General features: G+C 46.6%; 2 protein-coding genes across 2 annotated transcripts in view; one reads left to right on the forward strand and one right to left on the reverse strand.

Moving 5' to 3' along the window:
• The window catches only part of LOC128839638 (uncharacterized), an 85,924-nt gene extending 61,393 nt beyond the window's left edge, over positions 1 to 24,531 (forward strand). The window contains exon 2 of the mRNA XM_054032812.1: positions 22,284 to 24,531. Coding sequence (XP_053888787.1) covers positions 22,801 to 23,535 — 735 coding nt within the window. The 5' untranslated portion in view covers positions 22,284 to 22,800 and the 3' untranslated portion in view covers positions 23,536 to 24,531. The remainder of the gene's footprint in view (positions 1 to 22,283) is intronic.
• On the reverse strand, positions 14,221 to 15,922 carry LOC128839639 (uncharacterized). Its single transcript, XM_054032813.1, has 2 exons — positions 15,843 to 15,922; positions 14,221 to 14,784 (listed from the first exon to the last, which is right to left on the reverse strand). The coding sequence occupies exons 1-2, from the start codon at positions 15,856 to 15,858 to the stop codon at positions 14,249 to 14,251; spliced, it is 552 nt and encodes a 183-aa protein (XP_053888788.1). The 5' UTR covers positions 15,859 to 15,922; the 3' UTR covers positions 14,221 to 14,248.
• Positions 24,532 to 25,088: the final 557 nt, after the last annotated feature.

A 25,088-nucleotide genomic window follows, 5' to 3' on the forward strand; every position in this document is an offset into this window, starting at 1 on the left:
TGCTTAGCACATAATTTATTTTGCCCTTCAACTGGTGTAAATCTACAAAGCCCCATGAACTTCAAAGAAGCTACGGCTACAGCAGCTGAGAATGGCCCATACTATTTAGTTTGGATTTTTCTGTGTCTGTCAGAAGCACTTGTTTCATTACATCTATAATTTTGTATAGTGCTTTCCCATCTTAGAAAAGCAATACTAACATTAGGAAATGTTTGCATGTTTTCTTCTACTCCTCTTTCAACCCGCCATATTGTAGACAATTTGGTTGTATAAAACATAGAAAAGTATAGTGTTGAAGAAACACTGACCAATGCAGATTTTAACTACCCTAGGGATGTGAGAGTGGTTCCATTTTGGTGTGGTTTGATGTGACACTTTTGCCTGTGGTTTATGTGTGTTAAAATTACTTTGTCTAGCTAGCCACTGGTACACAGTCAGTGTGCTGTTGGTTATATAGCTTGAGAATGAATTATTGTGGTCTGAATGTTTCTCACGTAGATCAGGACTCTGAAATTGCTTAATTGCATAAGAAGAGGAATGGTCTGTGTCTCCTGGAGACGTTTCAAATGTCACAGGTGAAAACAGAGATGTTACATTGTCAGATTATGAAACCTCCCCCTCTCTTTTATTTTTCTTCAGAATAAAATGACTGGGGATTTTTAGATTATATGTGGGCTTTTTGTTTTAATTTTTATGTTCTATGTCACTGAAGAAAATAATATGAATATGAAACATTTGAAAGTTTTTTTCTATACTAGACACATGATTAAGCTCTAATGTCAGTCTGTGAATAGTTTCAGAGTAACAGCCGTGTTAGTCTGTATCCGCAAAAAGAAGAACAGGAGTACTTGTGGCACCTTAGAGACTAACAAATTTATTAGAGCATAAGCTTTCGTGGACTACAGCCCACTTAAACTTTAACAGTTCTAAAAAGTTAAATAGAAAGTGATGAGAACATCAAGGTTAAGGACACAAGCAGAAAAGCATATAAATAGCTAGAAGCCCAGAATGGAATGGGAATAGAGAAAGCTGTTGTTGATTGGTGAGGACGACAAGGCTAGAGTATGGAATCAACTGCCATTGGATACTGAAGAAAGGAGTAGTGGTGATCCTGAACAATTAGAGGACCTTGATTTTCTAAATTCTAGAAACTTCTGGAAGGTAAGCAGGGGTTCTGATAACTTTCATAAAGCTGGCTATAGCTCATCTTATTTTTTAGTATTCATGCTTTTGAATTCACCATGTAGTAGTATCTCATTCTAACTGTGGAAAATGTGAAATCTGCTGGACAATACTGCTAATGGGCTATTAGTGTTTAGTGATTATCCAGCATCAGTGTATTAATTTGTCCAAATCAACAAGCCTAAAAATGAAAGAAGTAATAGGAAACAAACTGTTGAATAGACTGATATAATGAAAACACATTTCTTCTAAGGTAAAAGGTGATTATTGTCAAGAGTGCCAAGTAGTAAGATAAAAAGAATTTGTGCTCATCTCAAAAAGTGCAGAAAACCATTTTCAATGGATTCTTCAAGATCAAATATGCCATTGAATTAAACTTTGGCCAGGATTTCCATAAAAAGGGAGCCTAAAGATACTATTCTACATCCTTATTTAGGCACGACAAAGACCTGATTTTCAAAAGTGTTGAGTCCTCACAGCTCCCGTTAGCCTCAATAAGAACTTTTGGATGTTCAGCACTTTTGAAAATCAGGGCATTTATTTTAGTGCCCAACTATGGATGTAGGTTCCTAATTCTAGGATCTTCTTTTTGAAAATTTTGGCTTTAATGGACTGAATTAGAAGAGCAGATGACTGATGAGTTTGATGAATGATCCTCCAAATGAGACATTCTTGTGCTATCGTCATCAGTGAAACGTAGCTAAGAGGGCAATTTGGGTGTGACCCAAAGCACAATGAAGTCAATAAGAATCTTTCCACTGATTTCAGTAGGCTTTAGACAAGATACTTATTTCTTGTTCAGGGTACATCTACACAGCAGTTAAACAACCACTGCTGGGCCCGGTCAGCTGACCCAGGCTCAGGCTGGGGAGCTGTAAAATTGCTGTGTAGATGTTCTGGCTCAGACTGGAGCCCAAGCTGTGGGACCCCATGAGTCCCGAGTGCCTTAGTCAGCTGATCCGGGTCAGCTGCAGACATTCCATGGGTCTTTTATTCCAGTGTAAAGTACCCTTAATGTCTCTTTAACATCAGCCTCCTACAGTTGTCGGCTCTTTCATCTTCGGCATCCAAAAAATGTTGAAGATCAATTGGTGGTTAAGCCATAAAACAGTGAACAGCAAACACTGGAACTGAGAAAGCTGCAGCTTCCTTTTAGGTTGACAACATCGTTTTCAAAGAAGCAACAACAACAACAAAATCGTTTAAAAAAAGATTGAATCATTTCACCGTAGGCATAGTCCTGCAGCCAAATTTAGAGTTACAAACGCACGCTTTGGTTATGCCATTGACGAAACAGAGGAACAATTAAAAGATTTTTGATCAAACATGAGAAATCACCCAATATTTTTTGTGCTTCAAGCATCCATGCACGAAAAAATATGTTCCTAATTAATACTGTTGATTTTACATCCAAAAAGAAAACATAGACTATTGTGCCAAATTGCTGAAGGTGCGGTCCAACAATGCAGAGAAAGGTTAGACAGACGAGGCCTTTGCTATTTGCTCAAAGTAATAAAAGTGGAAAAGATGAAAGACTTCTGGTATTTAAATCTTATTCAGAAATAAGTAGCTCCTAACATGGTCATAAAGCAAATTCAAAAGATTATATCTGTCACTGATTAATATGTTCTGTTTGAGTCATTGCTGTTACTTTGTTTTTATGGGAATGGCTGAAGCAAGAAGATTTTTTTCAGTTTCCTTTCTTTTATATGTTTGAAAAACTACATGACAGATTTCCAAGCACAGTTACATGTAGGGAAGCACTGAGGTAAGGGCAATTTCAGTGTGCTAATGCATGATCTGAATTAGGTCAGCCACTGTTTGTGAGTGTCGTACAGTTGTGACCTACTCAGATCAAATTTGGTCAGCCTGCAATATCCTGCTTATGCAATACATTTTTACAGTAGGGGATTGTAGCCAGGTGGTTACCCGCTCCAGCCCTGACAGGGTTAAAGCCACCCCTGGGAGAGGGATGAGAGAAAAGCTGGGCTGACTGGGAGGCAGCCTCAGCTGGAGGACACGCCCCAAACAGACCCAGCTGGCCCTATAAAGGTCAGGGCAGCCAGGAGTTCAGAAGGCTCTCTCTGGTCTGAGAGGGAGCAGGGCCTGGCTGCCTAGCAGAAAGGGTACTAGGAGTGAAGCAGGGCTGGGGAAAGCCAGAGGAGTGGGGAGCTCCTGGCTGGCAACTTCCCAGGCTGCAAAGCCTGGTTTAAGACCTAAAGAAGTACTGGGTGGTAGAGGAAGGCAGCAGTTCAGAACCCCCTTGCCCATGATGAGTGGCTTATTCTGCAGTCTGCCCCAGGGAGTGGGGCTAGATGATGACTGGCAGTAGCCCAGACTGAGGTGAGGTGGGGTTAGTGGGTGGGGGTTCCCCTGGGTGGGGAGACCCAGAACCTGAGAGTCTGGGGGTACTGCCAGGGGGGCAGCAACCCAGAGAAAGGGGCACCAGGGTCCCTGAGGGGCATGGGAGCCAGCGGCGAGCAGGACATCGGCCTGCAGAAGGTGCTCAGGGCTGGAAATTGAGCGAATTCCCTGAGAGACCAGCAGGAGACGCTGAAGGGATATGGAACCTAAATCCAGGGCCGGCCCCAGATTTTTTGCCACCCCAAGCGGCGGGGAAAAAAAAGAAAGAAAGAAAAACCCCATTGAGCTGCCGCCAAAGAGGAAGACAGGGACTGAAGGACCTGCCGCCGAATTGCTGCCGAAGATTGAGCTGCCGCCGAAGTGCTGCTGATGATGACCTGGACATGCTGCCCCAACAGTGGACAGACTGCCGCCCCTTTCTATTGGCCGCTCCAGGCACCTGCTTCCTTCGCTGGTGCCTGGAGCTGGCCCTGCATAACACAGCATAAGCTGATGTATCCAGAATGACACAAGGTAAAACAAAATTGTGGGGTAAATTCTGCCTTCCATTTCAAGTCAATGGGAGCTACACAAGTGTATATGAATTTGGCCCCTATAAATTAGAAGTAACAAGTTGAATAGGTAACCTAAACTCTCCTCTGCTAATGAAGGATTATTCTTAACCAATACTGTTCAATGGCAAAAAGAGTTAAGATTGCTTGTGTCCCCTGGCACTGAGTTCAGCAAAACTGAGACTTCTGAAACTCAGGGAAGGTTGCCTAGGCCCTCTGTCAGCAATGCCCCATTAACACACTTACCTTCACTCTGCCAACCCTACAGATGCTAGAACGTACAAGCTCTTTACATTCTTTTACAGCCCATTCACTCTCCCCCACTGGATTTCAGTTAACACATACAGGACAAAAAGTATGTGTGTGTGGGAAGAGGGAGAAAAGGTTGCCCATGCTACCTTTCCTCTGTACCCCCGAAGCTGGAGGTAGCTAGTGGGAATTAGTTGCATACATTCCTGGTGCAAAAAAAACAGGAGTACTTGTGGCACCTTAGACTAACAAATTTATTAGAGCATAAGCTTTCGTGGACTACAGCCCACTTCTTCTTTATTATGCTCTAATAAATTTGTTAGTCTCTAAGGTGCCCCAAGTACTCCTGTTTTTTTTGCGGATACAGACTAACACGGCTGCTACTCTGATTCCTGGTGCAGTCAGCATGTTAAGTGTACATACACTAAATGGTGGAGGCCGTAGTTGAGACTGCTTGTGCTTGGTAAATGGGTGTTTGTGATATGAGAACATGTGTGGGTTATTTTGAAGTAGGGACACAACTAGAATTTTACTAAGCACAAGGGCCAACTTGCCCACTGCCTCAAATTTGAGTGGCATTGCGACCTGGTGCACAGGGTCAAAATACCACTCCACTGTGTCCTGGCTGCCCCTCTCTAAGTGACGTGAACTTTTTCTTAAATACTGCTCACCGTTTGGGTCCGCCAAAGACTTAATGGGTGCCAGGGACTACCCTGGGTAAAAACTAACGAGACCCCCTCACCCCCCGCATCACAGCAGTAGTTTGACCTCTAGATCTGTTAAAAAACAACAATCCCACCTAGAAACTTTTTTAAAATATAGCCATTTCTTTGGGGCTTGTATCTCTGGAACCTCTTGCTCAAATTTGGATTACTAACTCTACTCTGCACTCTACTTAGCAAATTTCAAGAAAATCTGTGCAAGCGTGTGTATTTTAGAGCACTGAGAAACATCATCCTTTAAAGAAAGAATAGAGGAACAATGGAGAGAAGGTTTCAGAGTGGAGAGAAGGGCTCCTCTACTCATCCATCTCCAGTTTAGGAGGCTCTGAAAGACCTGAAAAACAGAATGGTGTGAAGGCACTGAAAGGGGTGAAGCTGAATGAGAGCACCCCATGAAGATGAATACAACCTGAAACAATAGCTCTGAGAATTGTGAACTGTTTCATTCATTTCAGATGGTGTTCCCATCCACCCCAAGTGCTTTAGAGCCTGTGATATGACTGAAGTATACCTGTTCTCAGCTCCCACACAAAGGGGCAGGACTTCCGCAGATCCTGGCCTACATGGGGGGCAGAGAGGGGCCTCAAATACTCCCAAAAGAGCAAGCGCCCCCCCCCCAACCTGGTTCAGCTGAGGGAGGTGGTAGTGGTGGGTCAAACCCCTGTAGATGGGTACAGCCCCAGATCCTGGCATATGGGGGCAGTGAGAGGGGCTCAGACACCCCCAAAAGGGCAAGGGCCCCATATCCCAATTCATATGAGGGAGCAGAAAACGAGGCTCTGACTCCCTTTCTCACAGGGGCAAGAGCCCCCCAGATCTGGGCGCACACACAGGAGGGGGGAATGTGGGGCTGACAGGGGATCCTGCCTCTATTCTTCCCAGTCCCTTTGGCACTCACTCCCACACCTCCTCCCCAGTGTCCCACCTCTCCATTCCCCCTACCTCCCTCACCTGAACCCACAAGCTCTCTCCCCTCACCCATCCCCATTTTTCCTGTTCCCCATAACCTCCCTCTCTTCCTAGTCCTCCACCCCTTAACAGCTCTCCCCTCCCAGAAAGCATTCACATGTATAATATCCCCTCCAAAAAAACTGATTATATTCCTCCCCAAAATAAAATCGCAACCTCCACAAATTGACTCACAAATAATAGCAATCTCCAGTTACTTGGTCCAACACTCCTTTGTCCTAAGTGGGGGCTTGTGATTAACTTACCCTTCAATTAACATAACTAAGGCTAAGTTCACAACCATCAGTCTCAATGAGTTCTGTGATTCATCTGGTCATTAGTCCCTCTCAGTTTAACAGTACAAGGCAAGGGAAGGAAACTGATTTTTTTGAGGAGGTGGGGGTCTGTACCTCAGGAACCCAGCAGTCAAATCATCCCCAAAATTGGACACTAACATTACCGGCTCTAGGCACCAGCAAAGCAAGCACGGGCTTGGGGTGGCACAATTCCAGGGGCGGAATTCCAGACTTTTTTTTTTTTTTTTTTTTTTTTTTCTTGGGCAGTTGCGGTCTCAGAGCTTGGGGCAGCCAAAAACCTAGAGCCGGCCCTGCATGAAGCACACCAAATTACAATTTGAGTAACCATTCAGATTTTAAGCACTTACGTGACTCAAGCTTTAAACTAAGCATATAAAATGGTAGGCATGGAAACCCTTTAGCTGTTTCTCTGTATTGGCACATGCTCACTGCGTATCTTCTTAAATACAGTTTGTTTGGGTCCACCAAAGAGTTAGTGGGTGCCATGCACTACCTTCAATGAAATGCAACAGATTGAGACCTTTTTGACGCAATTCACATCACCCCCAGCTGAAGTGGGTGGTGAGGGGACCCCACAGTAGCTCAGATGCAGCAGGCAGCGAGGGGACCCCAGCCACTCTGGGTGCTAGACCCTCCTCCCTCACCATTTTGTCAGGGTATTTTTAGTAAAAATCACGGACAGGTCCACAGGTTTCTGTGAATTTTTGTTTATTGCCCATGACCTGTCCGTGATTTTTACTGAAAATATCTGTGACAAAATCTGAGCTTTACCAATAAGAACTCATCAAAGTAATAATAGCAATAGCTTTAAAATCTCAGTGATAAAATAGTTAGAAAGGCTTGTGTACCAGACCAACTCCTGTCAATCCAATCTATTTATGAAATTGCAAAACCATGTTCTATGAGGAGGGGGTATCACATCCTGGTGAATTGCTGGAATATTCTGTCCCATTCTGATGTCAACACTTGAAAACAGAAGTTGAAAAATTGGAAAGGGTTCAGAAAAGAGCCACAAGAATTATGTGAAGTCTGGAAAACCTGCCTTACAGTGAGAGAAATAAGAAACTCCGGCCAGGTCTACACAACAGACCTATATCAGTATAACTACGTTGCTCGGGGTATGAAAACACCATACTCCTGAGCGACGTAGTTATACCAGCCTAATCACTGTATAGACAGCGCTATGTTGGTGGAAGAGCTTCTCCTGCTGACATAGCTTGGGGAAGTGGATTCACTACACCGACACATAGGAGCATCTTCACTACAGCACTGCGCCACTGTAGCACTGTATGTGAAGACAAGGGCTCAGTCTATTTTGTTTACCACAGAGAAGGTTAATAGGTTTGATCAGTCTATGGGTACATCTACACTACCCACCGAATTAGCGGGTAGTCATTGATCTATCGGGGATCGATTTATTGTGTCTACTGTAGACAGGATAAATCGATCCCCGATCGCTCTGCCGTCGACTCCTGTATTCCACCGCGGCAAGAGGCGGAAGCGGAGTTGACGGGGGAGCGGCAGCAGTCAGCCCTGCGCTGTGAGGACGCGAGGTAAATCAACCTAAGATACGTCAACTTCAGCTACGTTATTCTTGTAGCTGACGTTGCGTATCTTAGGTCGATTCCCCCCCCAGTGTAGACCAGGCCTATAAGTACTTAAACAGGGAGAATAGGGCTTTTTACTCTAACAGACAAAGGCATAGGAAGATCCAACAGCTGGAAGTTGAAGCTAGAATTCAAACTGGAAATGAGGTGCAAATTTTTAACGGAGAGTAATTAACCTCTGGAATCATTTGCCAAGTGAAGTGGTGACTTCTCTGTTCCCCCAAGTCTTTACATCTTGCATGAATGTAGATCTAAAAGAGATGCTCTGATTCAAGCAGAGACAGTGCTTTGTACAGGAATTAGTGAGTGAATTCTATGGCCTGTACTATGCAGGAGGCAAGGGTAGGTGATCAGACTAGCTCCTTCTGCCCTTAAAATGCAGGGTTGAAATTGTGATTCTCTTGAAATGTATGATGAAACTCCTATTGAGTTCAGTGGGGCCATGATTTCACCCTGTGACTCAATGGGCCCCAAAATGGACTGTTGCTCGGAAACAATCTCTGATATTATCTAAGTAGCAGGTCTCAAAAAGAAGGTTGTCCTCATTTTGTTCCATTGTTTTGTTGTCTGAATGTTCAGATGTGGGTAGCGGCAGAGGAGAGGAAACTTGTTTCTTAGGTCTAATTCAGCTGTTTCTGAGAAGCCTCCATTGCCCTCCCACTCCTCAACTTGGGCTCCTTTACACAGTTTGCTTTCTAACATTCACCGCAGATATTTTGGGGGAGGCAAAAAGGAAAATGAAGGAACGCAGGGAAAGGGAGGTTTTCAGTGTGCATCAGAGCTCAGGAGAGAAACGTCAAACTGGATTACTTTGTCTGGAAGGGAGGAATGGGCTCTACAACATAAAACTGCTCAGCTAATTCACCTTCCTCTTGGCAAACAGCTGTCATGGTGCCAACCTTCGGAGTGCTGTGATATGGAATGCCTCTAATTTTAGCCTTCCTTTATCCGTGCCCTTTGCTAATGGGGAAGTGGGAAAGATGGGCGAGATTTTTAAAATAATTGATTCTTCACTCTTAGTGCAGAGCCCTAACCACAAGACCATCTTTCTTCCCCTTCAGACTTCCTCCCAGAAGCAATGTGAATGACAGGCCTGGTTTAAAAAACGCTAGGCTCATTGTCTCACTATTAATCACTGTGCGACATTTCAGCCAATGCAACACTTACTGCGAGCTGTCCACGTGTGTAACAACAAAAGGTTTTTCTTTATCAGTTTCTTTGTCAGCCCTGGGTCTTCAGGACTTTGGGTTTCAATTGATTTCAGTGCCTTGGGAGCTTGCAGGACTGGACCCATGATCTTACTTTTTCAAGAATGTTTGTTTATATGATCAATGCAAATACAAATTTAAAACCACTCAATAATAACCCTAATCTGGATCAGCAAATGCTTTAGGTATTTCTATAGTATCAATAACAGTGCAAAAGAACATTCCCCAGTAATGACCAAGATCCTACCCACTAAATCCCCACTTTAGGAAAGACATAGGAAAACAGACAGGCTGTGCAATGCTCCCTAAAGGTCAGCAAACTCCGGGCCTAGCTTTTCACTCTGTTACACAAGTTTTATGCTCATGTGAGTCTATTGGGTTAGATTCTCCTACAGCAAGATCCATTCAGTGTTGCAGAAGGTCCTCTAGAAGCCAGTTATAGCTCTGAGTCTGCAGCCACTGCTCCTCCACTCCAGCTTCTGGGTCAGTGCTGCTCTACCCTGAAAACTTTCATCAGCATAGCTAGGTCACTTTAGGGTGTGAAAACTCCATGCCCTGAGACATATGGCTATGTCAAACCGGTGTAGACAGTGCTAGGATGACAGAAGAAATCTTCCGTCAAGTTAGCCACCACCTCTCAGGAAGGTGGATTACCTAGAGTGATGAGTCACTCCTGTCACTGTTGTGTGTGTGTGTGTGTGTACACTGAAGCGCTACAGCTACAACACTGCAGCTGTGCCATTGTAGTGCTTTAAGTGTAGACATAGCCTCAGTGAGAGTTCTTTGGGGCAGAGACTGTCTTCTTTGTTATTCATAAGAACATAAGAATGGCCATACTGGGTCAGACAAAAGGTCCATCTAGCCCAGTATCCTGTCTTCCGACAGTGGCTAATGCCAGGTGCCCCAGAGGGAATGAACAGAACAGGTAATCATCAAGTGATCCATTCCCTGTTGCTCATTCATGGATTCATTAACCCTATTCATGTATTCATCTATACAGCACCTGTCACAACGGGGACTCTAATCTTTTCTGGGGCTCTCATACAAATACACTAAGGGGTGTTCCACATTTCACAGCTTCTGCAGGCCAAGCCCATTGCATACACCAGGGGCTGCTTTCATCCTTCTATTCCCCCCACCCATAATCTCCCTGTGTGCCACCTTCCCATTCCCTGCTCTATTTCAGGGACTCCCTGCAATTCCCCCACCCCTTCCCTCATGCTGGGGGCTCCACATGGCCCCCCCCCAGTGCCCTTCCACCCTCCCCATTGTTTCCCATTCTCCCCCCCCCATGCTGGGGGGGGGTTGATGTGCCCCCTTATTCCCCACTTCTCTCATGCCAGGGGCTCTGTGTGCCTGCCATTCCCCCTTCTGCCACATGCCAGGGGTTCTGTGTGTCCCCATGTCCCTCTCCCTGATACCACTGTACCCCATTCTCTTGCCCATGCCAGCAGTTCTATGTGACCTCCCCATTCTCTCCTCCTCCCACCACATGCCAGGGGCTCTGTGTGCCCCTCATTCATTCCCTCCTTCCCCCATGTTACCCTCCCCCACGTATCGGAGTTTCCAATTCTCCCCCCTTGCCAGGGTCACTCATTGTGCTCCCCCATGCCAGGGGCTCTGTGTACAACCCCACATTTCCTCCCCATTCTTATTTATTTTCTTTCTGTCTCAGAAAGAAGTCATTCAGGGTGTTAGACAGACACGGAGATATTTCCTCACCCACCTTGTCTCTCTAATATCCTGGCACTGTATCCAACTACATTGTATTCGGGGACGCAGCATTTTAAACTCTATCAAGATTATGGGCAAAGCTGAGGTGGGGCTATTATTACACCAGAAGGTATTAATGGTATCAACCAATTCCTTGGTCTATACCAGGGGTGGCCAAACTGTGGCTCGCAAGCCACATGCGGTTCTTTTACCGGTAAAGTGCGGCTCACAGAGCCACTTTTCCCCCCTGTTCTCCACCTACCAGACTGGGGGTGGGGGAGATCAGGATCTCTGCCTTGCAGTGGGGTGGTGGGGTATGGGCTCCTGCCCAGAGGGAGTGGGGGTCTTGTGGCTTCAGCACTGTGAGGTACACATGCCATTACTCAGGACTTCAGAAGGAGCAGGACTAAAGCCCTGAGACGCATTAGGCTCCTCCCCCAAGGCTAAAGCCTTGAGCCGCAGCAGGTGCACCCTGGCTCTCGAACTTCTGAAGATTGTCGTATGTGGCTCGGAGGGTCAGTAAATTTGGCCATCCCTGGTCTATAGACAATTACAGAGGTGGTTGAAGCTGCTGGCTGTGCTAACCAGATATCAGGAGCTCTGTGTGTCCCTTTTTGCCCACTTGCGGTTTTCTGATTTTTCAACAGAATCAAGAGAGTTCTGCCAATTGATGCCTAAACATGCCCTGAAATGTTGGACTTGATTGGATGAGGCGTTCAAAAGTTGTTGTTACAGAGAAATGTCATCAAGGCGAGTGTAGGGGTGCAGAAGCCAATAAGAATAATTAATCAAATATTAGCTGGAATGTGTACATAAATAATTCAAATAAAAATGAAATCCTCAACACAGTTTAAGTTAGAAATGACTTATATACAAGTAAACACATACAAACAACAAGGAACTGACATATGACTACTATGAGAAAAGACAGAGGTGGAAGAACTGAGCTGTTTTACACAAACAACTTAGACAAGGAAGTTAAATTAATGTGAAAGTCACATTCTTTGTCAATGAATGTTATCACCACTCCCGGATAATTAGCATAATGAGTTATTTGTAGTGGGAAGTTTCTACAGTAGTTTTAAAGAAAAGAACTTATCTTTTATTGACACAGCAGCTTCACAAATCCATTGGCACTGACAAATCAAACCTCCGCTATTATGATGTTTGAGGGTATTAAAAGTTTCACTCATGAAGCCTAAAGGGTGTGTAAAGTGAAAATCTACAGGAAACAAGGGAAATGAAATGTTAAAATCTAGCATTCATGGAATGTTGAGGTTATAAATTGTGGGGAAATAGAACAGGGGGGCCTTCTTTTTAATAGCCAGAGCTTTGAATCTGTAGGCCCCGAAATAAACCCTCCAACAGAGATCTGTTATGCTGATAGCCTTTACACAGAGTAGGGCAGGTTTAAAGCCTGAGCAAGACTGAACAATACGATTCTCTGCCAAACTCAGGGTATGTCTACACTACGGGATTAATCCGAATTTATATAATTCGGATTTGAAAAACAGGTTGTATAAAGTCGAAATGAATGCGGCCACACTAAGCACATTAATTCGATGGTGTGCGTCCAAGTACCGGGGCTAGTGTCGATTTCTGCACCGTTGCACTGTGGGTAGCAATCCCATAGCTATCCCATAGTTCCCGCAGTCTCCCGCGCCCATTGGGATTGTGGGTTAAGATCCCAGTGCCTGATGGGACAAAAAACATCGTCGCAGGTGGTTCTGGGTACAGCCTCACCTCCTCCCTCCCTCCCTCCCTGCATGAAAGCAATGGACGGCAGACAACCATTTTCGCGCCTTTTTTCCTGGGTGGGTGAACACTGCAGACTCCATACCACGGCAAGCATGGAGCCCGCTGAGCTCAAGACAGCAGTCATGAATATTGTAAACACCTCGCGCGTTCTCGTGGAGTTTATGCTCAGCCAGGACCAGAAGAACGAGGTGAGGAGGCAGCGGCGGCGGCAGCGCAGCGACAAGCATGATGAGGACATTGACATGGACATGGACACGGACACGGATACAGAATTCTGTGAAACCACGGGCCCCGGTGCTTTGGAGATCATGTTGTTAATGGGGCAGATTCTATCCATGGAACGCCGATTCTGGGCAAGGGAAACAAGCACAGACTGGTGGGACCGCATAGTGTTGCAGGTCTGGGATGATTCCCAGTGGCTGCGGAACTTTCGCATGCGTAAGGGCACTTTCATGGAACTTTGTGACTTGCTGTCCCCTGCCCTGAAACGCCAGAATACCAAGATGAGAGCAGCCCTCACAGTTGAGAAGCGCGTGGCGATAGCCCTGTGGAAGTTTGCAACGCCAGACAGCTACCGGTCAGTCGGGAATCAATTTGGAGTGGGCAAATCTACTGTGGGGGCTGCTGTGATGCAAGTAGCCAAAGCAATCACTCAGGTGCTGCTACGAAAGTTAGTGACTCTGGGAAATGTGCAGGCTATAGTGGATGGTTTTGCTGCAATGGGATTCCCTAACTGTGGTGGGGCAATAGACGGAACCCATATCCCTATCTTGGCACCGGAGCACCAAGCCACCGAGTACATAAACCGCAAGGGGTACTTTTCAATGGTGCTGCAAGCACTTGTGGATCACAAGGGACGTTTCACCAACATCAACGTGGGCTGGGCGGGAAGGGTTCATGACGCTCGCGTCTTCAGGAACACTACTCTGTTTAAAGGGCTGCAGCAAGGGACTTACTTTCCGGACCAGAAAATAACCGTTGGGGATGTTGAAATGCCAATAGTTATTCTTGGGGACCCAGCCTACCCCTTAATGCCATGGCTTATGAAGCCATACACAGGCAGCCTGGACAGGAGTCAGGAGCTGTTTAACTACAGGCTAAGCAAGTGCAGAATGGTGGTAGAATGTGCATTTGGCCGTTTAAAAGGTCGCTGGCGATCATTATTGACTCGCTCTGACCTCAGCCAAAGAAATCTCCCCATTGTTATTTCTGCTTGCTGTGTGCTCCACAATCTCTGTGAAAGTAAGGGGGAGACCTTTATGGCGGGGTGGGAGGCTGAGGCAAATCGCCTGGCTGCTGATTACGCGCAGCCAGACACCAGGGCGATTAGAAGAGCACACCATGAAGCGCTGTGCATTAGAGAAGCTTTAAAAACCAGTTTCATGGCTGGCCAGGCTACAGTGTGAAATATCTGTTTGTTTCTCCTTCATGAAAACCCGCCCCCTTTATTGACTGATTTTCTGTAAGGAACCCACCCTGCCTCTTCCCCCAGCTTTCTTTCAAACCAAATAAAGTCACTATCATTTAAAAATCATTTATTCTTTATTAATAGATTAGAAAAAGAGGGAGGGAACCCGGGTGGTATTTGGGAGGAGGATTGCTGGGAAGGAAAAAGCCACAAAGAAAAGGTTAAAAAAATGACAGCCTTTTGCTTGGGCTGTCTACTGGGGTGGAATGGGAAGGTATACGGAGCCTCCCCCCCCGCGTTCTTACACGTCTGGGTGAGGAGGATACGGAACATGGGGAGGGGGGAGGGTGGAACAGGGGCTGAAGCGGCAGTCTGTTTTCCAGCAGCCGTTCCTGAACCTCCACCAGACGCCGGAGAATGTCTGTTTGCTCACGCAGCAGCCCCAGCGTTGCATCCTTCATCCTCTGGTCTTCCTGCCGCCACCTCTCATCTCGAGCGTCCCTCCTCTCCTCACGTTGGTCCCTCCTCTCCTCACGTTGGTCCCTCATGTCCTCACGTTGGTCCCTCCTGTCCTCACGTTCACTGACTTCTTTCCTATACTTTGAAACTGTTTCCTTCCACTCATTCAGATGAGCTCTGTCACTGCGGCTGGATTCCATAATTTCAGAAAACATCTCGTCTCGCGTTCTCTTCTTACGACGCCTTATCTGTGATAACCTTCGGGATGGAGGAGGGAGGCTTGAGGAATTTGCAGCTGCTGTAGGGAGGGGAAAAAAGAGAGAATTTTTTAAAAAGCTACATTTTGCAGAACAATGCTTATACTCTTTCACGGTGACCAACACTATTCACATTACATAGCACATGTGATTTCTGTGCAAGGTCGCATTTTGCCTCTTAATGCTGAGTGCCTGTGGCTTTGCTGCTAGAGATCACAGGTCTGGGCAACAGAATTCGGCTTGCATGCGGCCATGGTAAGCCATTGTCTTACAGCTTCTGCGCCCTCCTTTCCCACATACCAAGCATAGCTTGTAGAGTGCTGCGGTTTTTCTGTTAACATTCAGCAGCACCAGAAAACAAACTAACCACCCCCCCCTCTCGCCATGAATTCTCTGGGATGATCGCTGTACCCCTGCCCCCCACCGCGTGGCTGGTATCAGGGAAGATCCCTGCAGGCACCAAACTAACCCCCCCCCCCCCGCCGCCCCCCTCCCGCCATGAATTCTCTGGGATGATCACGGTACCCCTCCCCCCACCGCGTGGCTGGTAACAGGGAAGATCCCTGCTAGCCAAACGCGAAAAACTCAGGGCCAATTTCCCATCTGCGCTTGGCTAACTGCAGGGAAGGATTTATTTTCCGCCACAGGCAAACAGCCCAGTAGGAACGGCCACCTCTGCCCCCTTAATTAAGTTCCCGTATTTCAACCAGGTTACCAGGAGTGATATCACTCTCCTGAGGATTACACAACAAGATAAAGAACGGATGTTGCTTGAATGCCAGCAAACACCGGGACCATACGCTGCCAGGCTTTGTCAGGCAATGATACCAGATTACTTGCTGCAAGCATGGCGTGGTCAAGTGTCCTACCATGGAGGAGGGAATAAGGATGCACTGCCCAGAAACCTTCTGGCAAGGCTTTCGGAGTACCTCCAGGAGAGCTTCATGGAGATGTCCCTGGAGGATTTCCGCTCCATCCCCAGACACGTTAACAGACTTTTCCAGTAGCTGAACTGACCGCGAATGCAAAGTCAGGCAAAGTAATCATTAAAAACCGTTTGCTTTTAAAACAAGTTTTATATTTTAAAAGGTAAACTCACCTGAGGTCCCTTCCATGGGGTCAGAGTCTTGGGTACTGGCTTGGGAGGCTTGGGAGGGTACTTCAGTCAGGGTGATAAAAAGATCCTGGCTGTTGGGGAGAATGGAGTGCTGTGTGCTCTCTGCAGGCTCATCCTCATCCTCCTCCTCCTCCTCTCCCCCATCGGCAGAATCCTCAGGCGTTGCTGATGAGACTATCCCCGACCCAGAATCCACGATCACAGGTGGGGTAGTGGTGGCAGCCCCCCCTAGAATTGCATGCAGCTCGGCGTAGAAGCGGCATGTCCGCGGCTCTGACCCGGAGCGACCGTTTGCCTCCTTTGTTTTTTGATAGGCTTGTCTGAGCTCCTTGACTTTCACACGGCACTGATCTGAGTCCCTATTGTGGCCTCTCTCCATCATGCCCTTGGAGATTTTTTCAAAAGTTTTTGCATTTCGTCTTTTAGAACGAAGTTCTGCAAGCACTGAATCCTCTCCCCATACAGCGATCAGATCCAGTACCTCCCTCACGGTCCATGCTGGTGCTCTTTTTCGATTATCAGCCTGCATGGTTACCTGTGCTGATGAGCTATCTGTGGTCACCTGTGCTCTCCACGCTGGGCAAACAGGAAATGGAATTCAAATGTTCGCGGGGCTTTTCCTGTCTACCTGGCCAGTGCATCCGAGTTTAGATTGCTGTCCAGAGCGGTCACAATGATGCACTGTGGGATAGCTCCCGGAGGCCAATACCATCGAATTGCGGCCACACTAACCCTAATTCGAATTGCTAAAATCGATTTTGGCACTACTCCGCTCGTCGGGGTGGAGTACAGAAATCGATTTAAAGGGCCCTTTACATCGAAATAAATAGCGTCGTTGTGTGGACGGTTGCAGGGTTAATTCGAATTAAAGCTGATAAATCCGAATTAAAGTCGTAGTGTAGACCAGGCCTCAGTCAAGGGTAATGACCAGAGAAGGGAAGGAGGAGGAAAAAAAACACAGAATAATGCTAAAAGCTACAGCAAGAAAACTGCTTTAGCAACATAATAACCGCAAGTTTATGAAACCGCTCGAAAAATAGAATATCTGCTTACATTAAGAAATTGCTTTTGCAAAGAGTTAATCATCCTTGCTGTTTTAGCTATTTGCAACATTTTCTAATTCCAGCTACCTGCAAATTAACCAACCTTAGATCTTCTTTAAGCATCCCATGGTAACCTCCTTAACCCTTCACTGAAAAACCCCCAGAAAATAACATGTGCCTTGCCGAGAAATGTACCCAAACTGGTGCCAAGCGCCACCCCTGAGAAAAACCGCCAAGCGCCCCTCTACCCAAATAAACACCCACTTCTCGGAAAATAATGAGGAAGATATGGGGTGGGGGGAGGTGGCTGACCCAACCCCAGTTTCTTAACTCATGATTAACTCATGACTCACCCCAACCCCAGTTTTCTCAACTCATGACTCACCCCAACCCCAGTTCCTCAACTCATGACTGACCCCAACCCCAGTTTCTTAACTCATGACGTATTGTTTGTACTTTGCTTGCGGTTTAATGAAATAAAAAGCTGCCTGTGCGCGGTGCTCGGTGTGTCAATTTTCGAACTGCACCCCAAACGCATTTAGTACGTATTGCAATAAAGGCCTCAGGCTCTAAGTCTGTAAACTAAAATAAGTGCGTGGGTAATTCTTTCCATGACCGAATAAAGCATTCAAAGATCAAAAAAATCACCACATTATTACCTTTACATACAGCATTAACTCTGTCATGTTGCACATCAGTAGAATTTTCTATTCCTGTTTTCCTTGTTAAAAATTCACTGCATGTACTTTATTGTTTATGCTATTAATTCATACCATAAAATAGACAGGATGTGTAGTATGGCCAGGGGAAAGTTTTAGGAGAAACCCAAAGTACACTTTTACTCTGAAAAGTGGCTGCAGAAAAAATGGCACCTTTTTTTCTCAACAGACCCGCTACCTCCCTATCTGCTGATTTGAGTAACAAACATTAAGCATGCTTTGCTTTTTATTCTTGTTAGCATGGCACAGCCAAGGCAGGTTAGAGAGGGAGTTGGATTCTATGCCTACTTGTGTATCATCAATGGAATTGTTTACAAAGGGCTGTCTTCACTAGAGGGATCCACACTGCTGCAAACAATGCAGCAGGGATCGATTTAATAGGTCTAGTGAAGACCCACTAAATTGATGGCAGAGAGCTCTCCGGTCGACCCCGGTACTCCAGCTCTCCAAGAAGAGTAAGGGAAGTCGACTGGAGAGCATCTCCTGTTGACGCAGTGCAGTGAAGACACCGGGGTAAGTCAACCTAAGCTATGTCAACTTCAGCTACATTATTCACGTAGCTGGAGTAGCGTAACTTAGGTCGACTTACCCCAGTAGTGAAGACAAGCCCTAAGTTCCAATCAGTCACACCTGTGGAACCTCAGTGAAGTCAATGAGTTTGTACTGCGAGGGTATAATTTGAGAACAATGAGATTGCCCAGTTATGGTGGTGGGATAATTTCCTCTGAAGAACCTTTATTATAGGTCATGACACACAAGATGGAAAAAATAAAGCAGTTTGGTTCTCCAAAGCCAGGCAGAGTTTATAAAACCAATACTATGATTAAAAACATCATTACTTGTAATCCAAGCACATTTGACAGACAACAAACATAGACCCAACCAAGAGCATTTTTAGTCACTTTCCACTGCTGAACTACACTACAGTGGTTGGACTTTCCTGAGTTTGGTTTGATATTAGTTTAATGTTGCATTAATGTTAGTGGTTTGCATTTAATTTTCAATTTTAGTTAACATGCTATGTCCTTTCAAAGCATGTAGTAAAACTGCACATAAAGATTAATTTACACTTTTCACTCATTATGGAATAAAACAGAACTAAGTGGTTTTTAACAAGCTCACATGCTTCTCTTGTGAACGGCATGAAGAAGGCAGTGGTTGAACCTCGAGTTCAATGGAAATTTTGAGGTATGAACCACAGAGCAAACTAAGGAACATTTCTTGCTAGTATGGAAACAGTGTGACAGCATCCAGTCATATTTTAAGGGGAGAAAAAGACCCTAATGTTTTGAAAAATAGTCCAGGTATTCCCTTTTGAGTGTTCTGCCTCTCACTGGACCAGATGATGCCCCCTTAGATTTGCATGTGAAAGGAAGGGACCATCCAAATCACTGTCCCTGAGCCTGCGATAGATTCTCTGCAAGGTCCATTCCACATAGGGCAAGGGGTGGTCAGAATTGGCCGGAGGAGGAGGGTGGGAAACAGTGACAGAGCTGAAGTTGTGAGTACCTCACCCCCCACCTCCCAGGTTGGTGTGACTTATAAGAACCAGGCCAGGTCTACACTAAAAAGTGAAGTTGACACAGCTATGTCACTCAGGGGCAGGGGCAGAGCTTGGGGGAGGGGGCTTGCCTTAGCCACCCCCCCCAACAGCTGCCACTCTCTGGCCACCCAGCTCTGAAGGCAGTGCTGCTGCCAGCAGCAGCACAGTAGTAAGCCCGGGCGGGGATCCAGGGAGTCTGAGAGCAGCCTCCAGCCTGTGTCCAGGGCAGGTGGAGGGTCCAGGTTGGAGGGTCCAGGGCTCCCCAGAGTGGCCCAGGCTGACCGGCTCCAGCCCAGTTGCTGAGCCCTGCTCCCACAGTTGCTGCTGTCCGAGGGCTCTGCTGGCCCCAGAGCCGGGTCCACCCCCTGGATGGCTGTTACCAGCTGTGAATAGTTAAAGGGCGATAGGGAGCTGAAAAGCAGCCACAGTCCCAGGGCCTTGGGCACCAGCGGCAGCAGAAGGAGGAGACAGGGGAGCGCTGCAGACACCCACACCATGACACCCACCAGCACAGCAGCCGCCCTGCACTGCCCAGTCTGGCTTCCGGCCTCTGACCTATCCAGGGGGCAGGGTCTTGCAGGGGAGGAGGAGGTGAGGCAGGCATTTATCTGAGGAACGGAGGACAGAGCCACAGAGAGGGGTGGGGCCTCATGGCAGGTTGGGCACCCAAGTAGGTTGGGCACCCAGCTCACCAGGGCCGGCTCCAGGCACCAGCCCACCAAGCACGTGCTTGGGGCGGCGCGGCACTTGGGTTTTTATTTATTTATTTTTTGGTTTGGGGTAGCACTGGAGGGTTTTTTTGTTTCCGCGGTGCTGGGGGGGGCTTTGGGCGGCGCGGCACTCGGAGGGGGGTGGGGGCTGGCACAGCACTCGGAATGGGGAGGCGGGGGTTGGCGTGGTATGGCGCTCGGAGGGGGCGGGGCTTGGCGCGGTGCTCGGATGAGGGGGGGGGCTTGGCGCGGCGCGGCACGGCGCTCGGAGGGGGGCAGGGGCTTCAGGCGGTGCGGCGTGGCTCTTGGAGGGGGCGGGGCTTCGGGCGGTGCGGCACTGGGGGGGCGGGGGCTTGCGCGGTGCTCGGGGGCGGGGCTTCGGGCACGTGGTGCTGGGGGGCCGGGGATTTTGGCTGCACGGCGCTGGGGGGGGGGTTCGGCTGCGCGGCGTTCGTGGGGGGGGTACGGCGGCACGGCACTCACGGGGCGGGGGTACGGAAGGGCGGCGCTCTTCTTTTTTGCCTGGGGCGGCAAAAAAGTTAGAGCCGGCCCTGCAGCTCACATTGAAATCAATTTCAAATCAATTGATTTCAAGGGGAGATAGGTGTCTGACCTTCTTAGGCATTTTGAAAATCCCACCAGATGCCTATCTGCATTTTTAGGTGTCCAAATACCTTTGAAAATCTGGTTCCCCCGTCACAAAATGTTGCCAGCTATAGCTGAAAGAAACTGGGCAGCAATGGACATGAACAGGGGAGAGGAGGAACAGCCCTGATGGCCATTTGTATTTTAGTAATATGTCTGAGTTACTAGTATGTGGTTTACTGAGACTGATAAGGCAGGGGAACTTGCCTAGGAAGGGTTAAGGAAGTAGCATGCATTTTCCTGTTACCCGCAGCCTAAGCAAATAGACAATATTTAACAAAATCTTTTACAAAGACTCAGTGTGTGTTTATTGGTGCTCATAATGGTCTCTAGGGCAGGGCTTGAGACTTTTCCCAGGGGCGAGGCAGGGGAACAAGAGGGAAGATAGTGCCAGGTAACACTGGTGGCTTCTCAGCTGTATCCTGTGTAGTAGCTTGGGGCTACATTTAAGCAAAAAAGGGTAGAAACTGAATAAGTTTAAAAGAGGAACATACAGAAAATGTTGGTAAAAAATCTTGTGCTAGAGGGAGGACCAGAACCTGCCTTAATTTTCAAGCTGTCCTTCAGCCTTAATCACCTTGACTCCATACTATAGCATGCTCTGTAAACAGGGAGTGTATTTTATTGGGGCTATTATGGATGCTCTGAACCAGGAAACAGGCTTTGAGACTTTGCTCAAGAGAGATTATGATTGTTTTGGTATCTTTCCTCCTACATGATGTCTGAAGAGAGGGTTTCTGACCTTGTGCAGTAACTATGACTCTTTGAGACGTGCCCCCCTATGGGTGCTCCACTCTAGGTGCGCTCATGTCCCCTGCGCCTCAGATTGGAGATTTTAGGTAGCAGTGTCCATTTGACCTGTGCATATACTCTCCCCATCCCATGCCCTACACCAGGTCTATATAGCGCTGCACAGGTGAACCACCCTCAGTTCCTTCTCTATTGCAGAGGTCATTGGAAAGAACTCTGAAGCAGAGGGCAGGAGAGAAGGTAGTGGAGCACCCATAGCGGGGACACATCTCAAAGAACCACAGTTACTGCACAGGTTGAGTAACACTCCCTTCTTCTTCGAGTAGTGTCCCTATGTGTGCTCCACTCTAGGGACTCTGCAGCCAGGGCTGGCTCCAGGTTTTCTGCTGCCCTGAGTGGCGGAAAAAAAAAACAAAAAACAAAAAAAAACCCAGATCGGCGGCACTTCGGCGGCAGCTCAATTGCGCTGCTCCATTTTTCAGCAGCAGTTCGGCGGCAGGTCTTTCACTCCCTCTCTTCCTCTTCGGTGGCACTTCGGCGGCAGCTCAAAGAGGAAGAGAGGACCGAGAATTCCCACCGAAGACCCGGACGTGTTGCCCCAATAGCTGACGGAGTGCCGCCCCTTTGTATTGGCTGCCCCAAGCACCTGCTTCCTTAGCTGGTGCCTGGAGCTGGTCCTGTCTCCAGCAGTACCCTTAAGGGTGGGGTCAGATTTCAGAGGCGAGTCTAGAATTGAGGATAAGACTGTGGAGCCTGCTATGTAACAGCACTATCTTTACGTCCTTGGGGCAAGTCGTTTCTCTCGAACCATCAACCAGCCACACATTGACCTGGAGAACCTGGAGATTGGGGTGATGGATATGACCATACTCCTGGGAGAGAAGATGAGTAATGGGCTGGAGAGTGACTGGTTGGCAAACAGTGAGTTGAGTAAGGTAGAGGAACTATGTTTGTCTTGGCCACATGGGAATTACAAGTATAACCCTAACTTTTTTTCTCTTTATCTTGAGCAGGACCTTGGATATTAGATGAATCAGTGGAAATGCATACAAGAGTCCTCTGTTCCATTGGAGGAGAAATGCATTTCCGACAGAGAATTTCGCCTTTGACTTCAGTGGGAATAAGACTGGATGATACCAAGGCCACATTGAACTCTACATACAATATATGGCAAAATGCCCACCTTGCTCACAGGTTTATGGTTTGAAGATGGCTACATTTTCAAAAACTGGCTCAGTTCATCCTGGCTTTCTTTGATAGGCTGCAGGAACAAATCTGCACAGACACACCCCCTAGAACCCCGACCACAGGTATTCTATCTGCTACCCAAGATCCATAAACCTGGAAATCCTGGATTCCCCATCATCTCAGGCATTGGCACCCTGACAGCAGGATTGTCTGGCTATGTAGACTCTCTCCTCAGACCCTACATTACCAGCACTCCTAGCTATCTTCAAGACACCACTGACTTCCTGAGGAAACTATAATCCATTGGTGATCTTCCAGAAAACACCATCCTGGCCACTATGGATGTACACCAACATTCCACACAAAAATGGACTACAAGCTGTCAGGAACGGTATCCCCAATAATGTCAAGGCAAACCTGGTGGCTGAACTTAGTGACTTTGTCCTCACCCACTACTGTTTCACATTTGGGGATGATGTATACTTTCAAGTCAGCGGCACTGCTATGGGTACCCGCATGGCCCCACAGTATGCCAACATTTTTATGGCTGACTTAGAACAATGCTTCCTCAGCTCTCGTCCCCTAACGCCTGTACTTTACTTGCGCTACATTGATGACATCTTCATCATCTGGACCCATGGAAAAGAAGCCCTTGAGGAATTCCACCATGATTTCAACAATTTCCATCCCACCATCAACTTTAGCCTGGACCAGTCCACCCAAGAGATCCGCTTCATGGACACTACAGTGCTAATAAGCGATGGTCACATAAACACCACCCTAAACCGGAAACCTACTGACTGCTATACTTACCTACATGCCTCCAGCTTTCATCCAGACTACATCACACGATCCATTATCGACAGCCAAGCTCTAAGATACAACCGCATTTGCTCCAATCCCTCAGACAAACACCTACAAGATCTCTATCAAGCGTTCTTAAAACTACATTACCTACCTGCTGAAGTGAAGAAACAGATTGAAAGAGCCAGAAGAGTACCCAGAAGTCACCTACTACAGGACAGGCCCAACAAAGAAAGTAACAGAACGCCACTAGCCATCACCTTCATCCCCTAACTAAAACCTCTTCAGCACATCATCAAGGATCTACAATCTATCCTGAAGGATGATCCCTCACTCTCACAGATCTTGGGAGACAGGCCAGTCCTCGCTTACAGACAGCCCCCCCAACCTGAAGCAAATACTGACCAGCAACCACACATCAAAAACACTAGCCCAGGAACGTATCCTTGCAACAAAGCCCTTTGCCAACTTTGTCCACATATTTATTCAAGCAACACCATCATAGGACCTAATCACATCAGCCACACCATCAGGGCTCGTTCACCTGCACATCTACCAATGTGATATGCCATCATGTGCCAGCAATGCCCCTCTGCCATGTACATTGGCCAAACCGGACACTCTCTACGCAAAAGAATAAATGGACACAAATCAGATGTCAAGTATTATAACATTCAAAAACCAGCCGGAGAACACTTCAACCTCCCTGGTCACTCAATTACAGACCTAAAAGTCGCAATTCTTCAACAAAAAAAACTTCAAAAGCAGACTCCAATGAGAAACTGAAGAACTGGAATTAATTTGCAAACTGGACACCATTAAATTAGGCTTGAATAAAGACTGGGAGTGGATGGGTCATTACACAAACTAAAAACTATTTCCCCATGCTATTTTTTCCCCTACTGTTACTCACACCTTCTTGTCAACTGTTTGAAATGGGCCATCCTGATTATCACTACAAATGTTTTTTTTTCTCCTGCTGATAATAGCCCACCTTAATTGATTAGTCTCATTAGAGTTGGTCTGGCAACGCCCATTTTTTCATGTTCTCTGTATATATATATTTTCCTACTGTATTTTCCACTGCATGCATCTGATGAAGTGGGTTTTAGCCCATAAAAGCTTATGCCCAAATAAATTTGTTAGTCTTTAAGGTGCCACAAGGTTCCTCATTCTTGTTTCTTTAGAATGAACATTCCTGTAGGGCTATTTTGACAACTATAGTTTAAATTATAATGAGACTATTACTTAATAAAAACACTGTATTAGCTTTTGTAACAATAGTTGTCTGAGGAATATGAGGGCCTATTATAGTGCTGAACTATTAAATCTTTGCTGAGAAGTAGAAAGAAGCCATCACACATTTTGTGAAAATTCCAACGTATGTATATTTATGATTGGTACACTACAGATTAAGACTACTATTCAACAAATGACTGAAGCTTGTTTTAACTTTAAGTACATGCTGTAGTATTTTGCTGAATCAGGGCCTAAAGGAATCACTGTGCAGTCCTTCTGCATTTGCTCAATACAAAAGACTACCTGAAGATAACATTATAAAAGAGGACTGCAGAACATAAAGCAGAATAATATTTAGGAAAAAACACTAGACTGTAGAAATATAGGGGGTCCCTCAGAGAGTACATATCATTAGTTCAAAGAATTTTTGGTCTGATTTTTCAAAGGTTTTGAGTACCTGATGCTCCCATTGACCTTAATAGGATTTGTGGATGCTCAGCACTTCTGAAAATAAGGCCACTGATTTTTATTAGAAGAACCTTGGTGTATAAGCTTTCCAGCAAAATCACAGCCTTACCCTTTGGCAT

The sequence above is a fragment of the Malaclemys terrapin genome, chromosome 6 (genome assembly GCF_027887155.1).
Source record: "Malaclemys terrapin pileata isolate rMalTer1 chromosome 6, rMalTer1.hap1, whole genome shotgun sequence".
NCBI classification, from domain to species: domain Eukaryota; kingdom Metazoa; phylum Chordata; order Testudines; family Emydidae; genus Malaclemys; species Malaclemys terrapin.